Here is a 12508-nt window from a genome sequence, read left to right on the forward strand (position 1 = left end):
TTGTACCCTCTGGTGATAACAAACTCACTTTAAACATTGTCACAAATGTAAAATAGACTGAGGACATCTGCCTAAGTCTGTGTTCATCCCATATGCTAAATAGAAAACGTTCCCCTACCTATGTTGTAAATAGCACCACATATCGACTTATATAGAAAAGAAGCTAAATAATCATCTTACTTTAAAGCTAACCTAACATTTGTCTTTTAATCTAGTTATTCGATTTGTGAATATGGTATGTAGCAGTCCCAAAGAATAGAAAATCCAACAATCTGGCAACTACTTAACAGTGTGTGTTCTTTTTTACTGTTGTTCCTTTTTTTCTTTTTCTGTTACATATATCCCAGTCACTTTTGTTTGTTTGTTTGTTTGAGATGGAGTCTTGCTCTTGTTGCCCACGCTGGAGTGCAGTGGCACAGTCTTGGCTTACTGCAATCTCCACCTCCTAGGTTCAAGTGATTCTCCTGCCTCAGCCTCCCGAGTAGCTGGGATTACAGGTGCCCACCCCCATGCCCGGCTAATTTTTTGTATTTTTAGTAGAGATGGGGTTTCACCATGTTGGCCAGGCTGGTCTCAAACTCCTGACATCAGGTGATCTGCCTGCTTTGGCCTCCCATAGCACTAGGATTACAGGCGTGAGCCACCGCACCTGCCCCCAGTCACTTTTTTTTTTTTTTTTTTTTTTTTTTTTGAGACGGAGTCTCGCTCTGCCGCCCAGGCTGGAGTGCTGTGGCCAGATCTCAGCTCACTGCAAGCTCTGCCTCCCGGGTTCACGCCATTTTCCTGCCTCAGCCTCCCGAGTAGCTGGGACTACAGGCGCCCGCCACCTCGCCCGGCTAATTTTTTTGTATTTTTTAGTAGAGACGGGGTTTCACCGTGTTAGCCAGGATGGTCTCGATCTCCTGACCTCGTGATCCACCCGTCTCGGCCTCCCAAAGTGCTGGGATTACAGGCTTGAGCCACCGCGCCCGGCCCAGGCACTTTTTTAAAACTACTTTTGTGTCCAGGTGCAATGGCTCACACCTGTAATCCCAGCTACTTAGGAGGCCAAGTAGTAGGGATTGCTTGAGGCCAGGAGTTCAAGATCAGCCTAAGCAACATAGCAAGATCCTGACTCTAAAAATAAAAAAAAAAAAAACCTCCCTTCAAGGAAAGCCTTACTTAAATGAGCAATATGACTGTAGTGTTAATTAGATAACAAGATTCTTGAAATCATCAGGCATATGAAATAGGGGTGTTCTAATGTAGCATTGGAGCTTGCAAGTATTCCTAATTTAGGCAATTGTAATGACTGTTGAAAACTTTCTTTTTCCATTTTACCTTTTGTGTTTCCTTGGCATGGCAAAACCTGATGTTTCAGCCAAGTGATTTTATAAGATGTGTATAAAATCACAAACTTTTTCCCCTGGAAAAAAGTGTGTAGTTTGTTTTATTTGCATTTTAAAAATTGCATGCTCTCTTGTATTTTATAACCTTTGGTTTATGCAGGAATATGCTGAATTTCAGTATCGGAGGAGGCACAGACAGCGTCGTCGAGGAGACGTTCACAGTCTACTCAGTAATCCTCCAGACCCTGATGAGCCAAGTGAAAGCACTTTAGGTAAGTCCTTGGGTTGAGTATGGTTTAATCCCATAGTTCTCTTGAATTTATCCTTCAAACTGGCTGATATAAATGTTTGTGAACGAGTTTGTCATTTAGATATACAATAAATATGCAGATGCTTCTGTTGTGACAGGACACAGAAAATCAGAGGAGTTAGGAGCATGGTCTGTGGAGTCAGGCAAACTTGGATTCATGACCCCATCTCTGCTGCATATTAGCTGTGTAACTTAGGTCACAGCCTCTCTAAGGTTGTTTCCACATTCTAAAGACACAATAATAATAGTGCCACCTTATAGGCTCATTGTGAGTATTAAATTAGATAATGCTTCTAAAACATTTAAGCAACTAGTGAAGCACTCCGTTAATTGTCATATTGATTGATACTGTTTTTGTGTTCATGGAATATTTGTCTCCTAGCCTTAGTTGTCCTGTAGACATTATTTAAAAGAGAGAGAATTTCTGGCATTAGAGATAAATTATTTTAATTATTCAACTTTTAAATGTTAAATTAATAAGTGAAAATCTTCTGACTATAATGTCAGGATCAATGGGACTAAAGATTTGCTCTTCAGACTATTGTAAATCCCAAATTATTTAATTTTAAGAAATCTAAAAATAAAAAACCTTTACTAGTTATTGCTTAACAAAAAAAGAGAAATGGATAGTAGCACTTGCATTTATGAAAAGAACCATATAGACTGCAAGCAAAAATGTAAAAGTCAGTCAGGCACGGTGGCTCATGCCCGTCATCCCAGCACTTTGGGAGGCCAAGGTGTGCAGATCACAAGCTCAGGAGATGTAGACCATCCTGACCAACATGATGAAACCCCATCTCTACTAAAAATACAAAAATTAGCCAGGCGTGGTGGCGCACGTCTGTAGTCCCCACCACTCAGGAGGCTGAGGCAGGAGAATCGCTTGAACCCAGGAGGTAGAGGTTTCAGTGAGCCGAGATTGCGCCACTGCACACCAGCTAGGTCGTCGACAAAGCAAGACTCCATCTCAAAAAGAAAAAAAAAGGTAAAAAATCACGGATTTGAAGTGATAGTATCATATATATTATTGCTCATTAAGACAAATATGGATGAGAAATCCCAGAAAGATTAAGTGAACATGTCAACACAGGTTTTCCCCAGCACTGAAAGAGAAATTGCCAATCTAAACAACCAGGTGTATGAAAAAAATAAGTCTTACTTGTCACGAAATTGTCTTTGGTACCAATTGCTTTGGAACAGATATTCCAGAAGGCGGCAGCAGCAGCCGCAGGCCTGGCACATCCGTGGTAAGTTCTGCATCTATGAGTGTGCTGCACAGCTCTTCCCTGCGTGACTACACCCCTGCCAGTCGCTCTGAAAACCAGGATTCTCTTCAGGTAGCCTTTCTGAGCAGCCTCATTGCCTATGCTTTTACTCTTTGTCTGTTGAATGTGATTTCCTATTGTTACTTTCATCACTTTCCTGTTTCTTCCTTCCATTCTAAAATCTTTGTTTTAAAGATGTTTTACAGGAAAATATTTTCCTATATTTTAGATTTATTTTAAGGTATTTTTTTTCCTTTAGCATGGGCATGGAGAAAAATACAAGATTTTAGTAGATAAAATAATTTTTCTGTATAAATAAAATTAATAATCCGTTGGTAAAGGAAGAATGGTAAACCTGATTGAGTTAAATTAGTTTTTCTTTAGTCAAATTTTAAAGTAGTTTTGCTTTCTGTTGCTTCAGGCTCTGAGTTCCTTGGATGAAGATGATCCCAATATACTTCTTGCAATACAGTTATCACTGCAAGAGTCTGGGCTGGCCCTCGATGAAGAAACTAGAGACTTCCTCAGTAATGAAGCATCCTTAGGTGCAATAGGCACTTCTTTACCTTCCAGGCTGGACTCTGTCCCCAGAAATACAGATAGCCCTCGGGCTGCATTGAGCAGCTCTGAGCTTTTGGAACTTGGTGACAGCCTCATGAGACTAGGAGCAGAGAGTGACCCATTTTCAACTGACACCCTGAATTCACACCCTCTCAGTGAGGCAAGAAGTGATTTCTGTCCCTCAGCTAGTGACCCTGACTCAGCTGGCCAGGACCCCAACATCAATGACAATCTTCTTGGCAACATCATGGCTTGGTTTCATGACATGAACCCTCAGAGTATTGCCCTGATTCCTCCAGCAACTACAGAAATCAGTGCAGATTCCCAGCTCCCCTGTATCAAAGATGGGTCAGAAGGTGTGAAGGATGTGGAACTGGTGCTGCCAGAAGATTCAGTGTTTGAAGATGCCAGTGTCAGTGAAGGTAGAGGAACCCAGATAGAAGAAAATCCTTTGGAAGAAAATATTCTGGCTGAGGAAGCAGTGTCTCAAGCTGGTGACAGTGGTAATGAGGCGGCCAACAGAGGAGATGGTTCAGATGTTTCAAGTCAGACACCTCAAACCTCAAGTGAGTGGCTTGAACAAGTACATTTAGTGTGAACTGCACACATCTGGGCTCTAAATGAATTACAGTTACAGATGGTATGCTAGGTGGAGTAAGCTTGATAGAGACTTTGATTCACTTAATTCCAACTCAGTGATAAACACTGACATTAGGGTTGAATCCAAAGGAGTTCCCTTGAATGGTAGCTTCATTTTTTATTTTAACCTTACAGGGAATTTCCTTTGTATTTAATTGAATAGCTTTTCCCCTTTTTGCTGACAAAAAGAAGAGCAAGAGAAAGAGAAACAAAAATGAAATAAGTTGTATTCCACACTCTTTAAGAAAATGCAGTCCTCTATTTAGCCTAGACTTGACAATACTTTAATTGACCATTTAAACTAAAGGCTTACTGCCTAATCTTTGGGTGGCTTTCCTTTAAAAAAAAAAAAAAAAAAGTTTTCTTCATTCTAGAAATTTATTTTGGATAGATCCAATAACATATATGTCTTCAATCTCTTCGTGCTCTTCCGTAACTTCCTTCCTTTTTGTCTGAGCAATGTGAATTGAAGTCTCTTTAGTACCACATCTACCACAAGTGTAATTAGTTTTAATTTCACATGAATCAAAGATTTCCTTTCATGTCTATTTACAGTCCAACTGTGCCAAACTCTGACTTGTGCGCTGACTAACAAGGCATTTAGGTGTGCAGCATCCTAGAGTGCTCCAGGGCAGTGTCAGCGTTCTCGGGAGTAAAAGGTGCCACTTGGTAGCAATGATATTCCAGAATTAAATGGGTTTTTGTTGCCATGGAGACTGCATTTATATAAATGTAGCCTGTAGCTTAAGTTAACTAAACCTAATGCTGCTGTTAAAAACAGTTTATTTTAATATTAAAATACAGTTGATTAGCAACAGCGGTGCTGTATTTTAAGAGACACTTTATTGGAAGTGCAATCATAGTTATTTGTTTTCACAATTTTACAGTGCATTCTAATTACTGATGGGTGCAATTACTTTTAATGGTGTTTTATAAAATAGAAAAAAAAGTGGAGTTTTCATGAGTTATAGTAAATCCCACGATTATTAAGAAATTCAATAAAACATCCTGCGCAACATGTTACCGTGCCTTTGCCTAACCTAAATGGATAGTTGCCAGTTAAATAAGTGAGTAATTCAAATTTCAATGTCTCTTCTCAAGTAACTATGCTATGAATTGCAAAGACCTCCATAAAACCACCCATGGCCTTGCTTTTACACTAAATATAACAACTAAATGTTTCATCAGTTTGTTTGCCTAATTAGTAAATGCTGACATGTGTTTATTCTATTGCGCAATACTCATTTGCTGTGTGATTACTGTTTAGTGTTAAAAAAATCAACTTCCTAGTTATCGGTGTCTTACTGTGAAGAAAATACTGGTCTTAGTCGTAATTAAGATACAATGGTACAGTGTGTAATTAAAACTACAGTAAACTGTTGGAATGGCTGTTTTACTTAAATATTATCAAAACTAGCATAACATAAGCAAAATAGATAAGTACAACCCTCCAATTTAGTGTTTTGCCAGATTGTTACCAGAAATCTACAGATACCAAACTTTCAGTTCTGAGTTTGTACAGGCAAATCCTGGGCTGGGTAAAAAGTTATATTAGTATTGTTATCCACAAGAGATGTGATTATGGTTTTTGATTACTTTTTTTTCTAAACCCTGATTTTGAAATATTCTTGTACTTAAAATTCATATTGCTAGGACACTATATTAGAATATTTAATATTCCCCAGATCCTCTTAGGATAAACTGTAGTGGAAATCCTCTTATGCCATGGATATCAAAGGTCCACATTAGTTTTTATTTCTCCAGTGATCAGAAACATTGATATCAATCCCTCTTAAAGTTAGTGGGGGGAAATATTAACTTTATCTACAGTGTATTACTGTATATTAAACTGAAATAGTCCATTAAAGGATTTTTTTACAAATTTATTTTGGATTTAAAATATCAACACCAATAAGTTTTTAGACCAAGTTGTAATTTTTCCAATATAGAGTCTTTGCATCACATTGAGGCATCTTGCACAACTGCAGTTAAGGTGAGAAAGAATGCTCTGTGTGAAGATAGTGTACACAATGGGTTCTGGTTTCCTTGCTCCTTGTGCAGTATCCTTTATTTCTGTGCTGTTCTCTCCTGAGCATGAAAAATGATCATTATCCAATTTGTATTTCCTTGGTACATATTTTAAAAACAACACAGTCATTGACTTTACAATTCAGTAATGAAGTTTGGCAAAGCCTATTTTGTAAACAAGTTAATTTTATAATGTAAAAAAAAAAAAAGTTAATCTAACCTTGACTTGTTATTTGCACTTTCATAGTCTATACTTGATACATTCCCACTTTATATACAGTAGGATTCTACAAATGTGTAGATGTTTGGCCAAATGAATGCTGTTAATAATATGTAAAATTCTTTGATTAAACATTTATTACTTAAACTACTTCCATCTTGTCTCATTACATTATAGACTTTGTTTTAACCAACTCAGAAAGCTGATTTTCTTCAGATTAAATCCCTCCAATGTGATGGGATCAATTTGGTTCTTACATGTAATTGATTAGTGCCTAATATTTTTACACTAGCCACTCACTGAGCATTTTGTATCCCAGTTATAAATACAGAAACACTGCATGACAATGTGTTAAAACATTATGACTTCAGTGCTCATTTTATTGACATCACTATAGCTTTCAGGAGAAAAATGTTATTTTTTCTTGAACACTAATAGAAATACATAGAAAAATAACTTTAAGATATGTTTTGTGAAATTGCTTAGGAAAGAAAAACGTTTTATGCCATATGAATAAAAACGCCTGCTTCTCTTTCTGTGTCCCTTATGAGTTACCAAAACAACCCATGACATTTGACCTTGCCCCAGCTGGTGCTTCATGGGGTCTCCCGGTGATAATCGTTTAAAGTGGTGTCATTTTATTTATGCCTTTCATTGTGTGGATCTGAAGCTTAACTACTAATGTTCATAGGCTGAATTATTCCTTAATTGTTGTTCATTACAGCTACTAATCTCATTTTTTATCTCCTTTGAGTCCTCAAATATTTATCATTTATGTGTTATTAATTACAATCTGGAATTTATTAAAGTTTGATCATAATTTAAAAGCAGTGATAGTATATCGTTGAAGAGTAAAACCTTGGAAGCTAACTATTAAGTGATAATACAAACTTCGGGGGTGTTTTAAGTCTGAAATAACTCCAAAGGAAAAAATGTTTCATGTACTCAGCTCTTGGACTGAGTAGTAGTTTTGTTTTGTTTTGTTTTGTTTATTGTTTTTTTTCTCTTTCCTTTTTTTAAATTTTCTTCTGAGACAGGATCTTACTCTGTCACCCAGGCTGGAGTGCAGTATTGTGATCATAGCTCACTGCAGCCTCAACCTCCAGGGCTCAGATGATTTTCCTACCTCAGGTGAGTTCCTACGGGACTCCAGGCACATGCCACCACGCCCGGCTAATTTTTGTATTTTTTGTAGAGACGGGACTTTGCTATCTTGCCCAGGCTAGTCTTGAACTCCTGGGCTTAAGAAATCCGCCTGCCTGGGCCTCCCAGAGTGGTGGGATTACAGGTGAGAGCCGCTGTGCCTGGCCCAGAAGTTGTTTCATCTCAACATTGTGCTACAGGCATAATTACTGGGTCTTCTCCTTGGCAACATTATATTGTCTTGTCAGTTGTTACAACCTTCTCACCAGAATGAAAGATTTCTTTCTAGAAAGAAGAAGTGGTTCTTTCTAGACTATATTATGTGATAGTCCTTACATTAGGAACTGGCAGTAGACTTAGTTCTTAAAGATGAATCAGAAAAGTTTCCTTTGGACCTCACTTCCACTTAGGACTCACAGGTAGCTGACAGATTGAGTGGTGGCCAAACTTTTGAAGGAATTATTCTTCTGCACTCTTTGAAACTGCAATTTGACAATATTCTTGATCAAGCTATCTTCATCTCTTAGCCAGCTGTCTCATTAAGTATTTATTGCATAAGTGCCTAGCCTGTGTGAGCCATCGGTATACAACAGGTTGAGAGACAAATATATGAGAGTGAACAAAGCCAAAGCACAAAAAGGATAATTGTTGGAGGATACAGTCAGGCCTCCTATCTTACTAGGTGTGCCAAGACTGCAAGGCCCTGTTGACAGTTTTGCCTGAGCCATCTCAGGACTTAACGTAACTAGTAACTTGTGGTCAAGGAGCAGGCTTAACTGCTTAAGAAGTGGATTCCTCACACTCAGTGTTAGCTGAACTGCAACATGAACCCCACCGTGTGCTTACTATCCATCCAGGCCCATTGCATTGCCCCTGTGAAACTGGAGACAAGGGGAACTGATGTGAATATGCTGAGGTTCGTTCTGAGGGCTGTGCCATGAGTGATAAAGTCCTTTGCCTCTAACCCAGGAGTCTCATGTCTTCTGTCAGCATTCTTGAGATTGTAACAGGCTAACTTACTCGTTTGTCAGTAGGGTAAAGTGAAATCCTGGAACTGAGAGTTTTGGCAACAAGGATGGGATGCTGACAAAGACATGATATTCTGAAAAACCATGGGCCAGGTTCTGGAATGTAAGACTCCCTGAGATCTGGTAGTGAATGCTCTAACCCTAATGATGGATATAGGGCGAGGGTTGGTGGAGATTAAGAGTTCCCACTGTCCTATCTATTCATGAACAGGAGGCAGTGTGTAGAGGCTTAGCAATAAGAGGTAGGATTGAAACAAACAGTGCAGATGGTGCTTTGTTACTCCTGCAGGCAGGCAGAGGAAGGGATGTTTTCAAGATAAGGAGTCAACAACTCCTGTGGCTGAGTCAAGTCCCAAAACGTAAAATAAATGGTGTCATCAATAAGAAACTTGCTGTTTGATTGAGAGCCTTGGATAGACTGAAAACAGAAGGTTATTTGGTTGAGCTGCAAGCAGTTGCAACACTGTTCAAATGCCGAAGTGAGTGAAATGCCATGCCTAAAAGTACAGAGCAGACCACAGCCGATTCACCCAGTAATGAGGGCAAGGTGCTAGGTGCAGGAGTGACAGAAGGTGCCAAAGACTTCGGGGTAAAATGTGGTGGTGTGCATGGGAGAAAATAGAAGCCCAGGGCCCCAGTTCTTTCTGGATGTTGTAGGGGCTCACCACTGCCACAGGAGAGGTAGTTGTCGGTGTTTCGGCACTGATCCTGGAGCAAGAGGCCAAAGGAGAAAAAAGGCTGAAAATTAAGTTTGTTCCCCACAGACAGCCTCTTCTGCAACCCTCCTGGCTGGGAGATAATGTGACCTGGCACTCATTTGCCACATGTAGCCCCTGACTTGCACACATATTCAACTCGTCGGTCTGTGGTCTGTGTTCCTGTGATGGAAAAGGCTTTTTAACATGTTCTGTGGTAAGGAAGGGAAGCTTTGTGGGTGGGGCCTTTTGGGTGATTCAATGTAAAGTGGCTTCTAAATCTAAATGTACAATGGAATTGATGTGTTGTATGCCCACACTTACCTGTCTGATGATTGTCAGTGGGATTCTCCCTTTTGAGGGCTCCCACATGTACAGAGGTAATAATGGGCTGTGTAAATTGCTCCCCAACATGTCTCTGACCCCCCCTCCTAGGTGGTCCTCCAGACATGATACAGAATCCCAGGAGGAGAAAGGGAAATTGCTGACTGACTGAATGGCAGTCAGAGCACTCAGGCCTTTTCCAACCCAGTGTGGCCACCTACCTGACCCAACCATCAAACGGCATCCACTTTGAAAAACAGGCAGCTATTAATGTGCAGCTCTCAAAACTGAATACCTAACCCATGGAAACCTTGGGACTTCTGCTCTGACATCTAGACTTTAGGGTGGGTCAACTCTTAATTGGAGGATTAACCAGATGGAAAGGCTCCAACAGGCCTTGCTAGTCACATAGAAATGATATATTTGAGAGGGCAGTAGCCTGGCCCTAGCAGTATCTCAATTTTACTTGAAAAATTATAGCTGTGCCTTTGGGGGAAATTTTGTGCCCAACTTAACTGCCATAGCACAGCCACTAGCGGATACCAGAATGGCTGGACTTACTAGTTCAATTGCTCGGCAGCAATTTGTGCCAAATCCCAGTGATATTTTTTGTAGCTATGGCTAATTCTAAAATGTATATGGAAAGGCAAAAGAACTAGAGTAGCTAAAACAATTTTGAAAAAGAAAACGAAAGTGAGAGGAACCATGCTACCCTCTTTCAAGACAGTGCAATACTGGTGGATGGATAAACACATAGATCAATAGAATAGAACAGAACCAGAAATAGCTTCACACTAATATTGTCAACTGGTTTTAACAAAGGCGCAAAAGGAGAAAGTATTTTCAATAAATGGCACCAGAACAATTGGTATGATATAAGGCAGGCAAAACTTAAGAACCTCTACTTAAAACTCATACTTTATATATAAAACTTATAATGGATCATAGATTTCAATGTAAAATATGAAACTTTTAGAAAGAACATAAAGTCGGCCAGGCGCAGTGGCTCATACCTGTAATCCCAGCACTTTGGGAGGCCGAGGCGGATGGATCACGAGGTCAGGAGATCAAGACCATCCTGGCTAACACGGTGAAACCCCATCTCTACTAAAAATACAAACAATTAGCCGGGCATGGTGGCAGGCGCCTGTAGTCCCAGCTACTCGGGAGGCTGAGGCAGGAGAATGGCGTGAACCCGGGGGGGTGGAGCTTGCAGTGAGCCGAGATCGCGCCACTGCACTCCAGCCTGGGAGACGGAGCAAGACTCCATCTCAAAAAAAAAAAAAAAAAAGAAAAGAACATAAAGTCTTCTAAGATGTAGACTAAGCAAAGAATGTTTAGACTTTACACCAAAAGCATGATCCATAAAAGAAAAAAATGATAAACTGGACTTCATCAAAATGTAAAACTTCTGCTCTACAAAAGATCTGATAAAGAAGATGAAGAGACAAGCCTGGGAGAAAATATTTGCAAACCACCTATCTGACAACTTATAGAATGCATAAGGAAGTCTCAAAACTAAACAGCAAAAAGATAATCCAATACAAAATGGACAACAGAGATGAAGAAAAATTTCACCAAAAAAGATAAATAACTAACACATGGAATTTGCTCAGCATCACTGACCATCTGGGAATTGCAAATTAAGATCACAGTAAGACACTACACACCTATCAGAATGGCTAAAATAAATATTAGTGTCAACACCAAATGCTGGTAAGGATGTGGAGAAATGAATACTCATACATTGCCGATGGGAATATAAAATGGTACAACCATCCTGGAAAATAATTTGGTAGTTTCTTCAAAAACTTAAGCATATACTTATCATATGACCCAATACTTGCACTCCTGGGCACTTGTCTCAGAGAAATGAAAACTTATATCCACACAAAAACCTGTACACATTTGTTCATAGCAACTATCTGTAATAGCCGAACCTGAAATCCACCAAAATGTCCTCTCATAGATGGTTAACAATGGTACATCTATGCAGTGGAATACTACTCAGCAATAAAAAGGAACAAACTATTGATTCAACCACTTGGATGGATCTCAAGGGCCTTATGCTGAATAAAAAGAAAGGCAGTCTGAAAAATATCACATGCTATATTATTCCACTTATATAACATTATTGAAATGACAAAACAATAAGAGTTGGAAGCAAATTAGTGTCAGCCAGGGGTTAGGGATGGTGGGGGCAGGGAGGTGTGTGTGTGACTACGAAGGAGTGACACAAGGGACATCTTTGTGATGATGGCATAGTCTGTATTGGTGGTGGCTATGTGAATCTACATGTGATAAAATCATATAGAAATATACATAGACATTTACCAATGTCAGTTTCCTGGTTTTGATATTGCACATTATGTGAAAGGTACTCATTGGAGGAAACTGGCTAAAGCATACACAGGGCCTCTCTATAATAGCAACTTCCTATGAATCTGTTTGAATTATTGAATTATTTCTCTTCAATTACTTAATTATTTTAAAATTTAAAAAAAAAATAGATGGCAGACCAAAGTTGGCAAATAGGTTATGGTTTGCTGACCCCTGCTTTAGAGTAACAATTCAATAAATCAAATGTTATCTTAGTGCATTATGAGCTGTCAATATTACTACAACTTGGGAGCCACTGAAGATATCTTTAACAGCTAATTCATTTGTTTCAGAAACTTGGATTAAGCAAATGTACTTAATCCAAGTATCTTTGGATTAAGGTACTACCAATGTTGGTAAGAAACTACTAACATTCATTCTTGATAGTAATGTCAAATATATTCCACAACATTTTAGCCACTGATGTTATTTGAGCCTATGAGTGCCAAGTGGTATACTGATTTTTAAAACAACATGGCTAACTTTAACATGAGTAGTTTCACCAAGGTCCACTTGTGTACACACAGATGTGCTCATCCAACTATGCCTAGAGCTAGATAAGGGAATACTCATTTGGAATAATATAAA

At 39.2% G+C, this 12508-nt stretch overlaps 1 protein-coding gene across 5 annotated transcripts in view; it reads left to right on the plus strand.

Annotated features, from left to right (window-relative positions):
* Window positions 1-6501, plus strand: part of ANKIB1 (ankyrin repeat and IBR domain containing 1) — a 171081-nt gene extending 164580 nt beyond the window's left edge. For 2 of the 5 annotated variants that reach the window (XM_033194805.1, XM_033194806.1), the window contains 3 exons: window positions 1489-1600; window positions 2839-2975; window positions 3325-6501. In XM_033194805.1, coding sequence (XP_033050696.1) covers window positions 1489-1600; window positions 2839-2975; window positions 3325-4062 — 987 coding nt within the window. In that variant the 3' untranslated portion in view covers window positions 4063-6501. The remainder of the gene's footprint in view (window positions 1-1488; window positions 1601-2838; window positions 2976-3324) is intronic. The other 3 variants (XM_033194801.1, XM_033194804.1, XM_033194803.1) reach the window with 3 other exon arrangements.
* Window positions 6502-12508: the final 6007 nt, after the last annotated feature.

This window comes from Trachypithecus francoisi, unplaced genomic scaffold (genome assembly GCF_009764315.1).
Source record: "Trachypithecus francoisi isolate TF-2019V2 unplaced genomic scaffold, Tfra_2.0 Lachesis_group4, whole genome shotgun sequence".
NCBI classification, from domain to species: Eukaryota; Metazoa; Chordata; class Mammalia; order Primates; family Cercopithecidae; genus Trachypithecus; species Trachypithecus francoisi.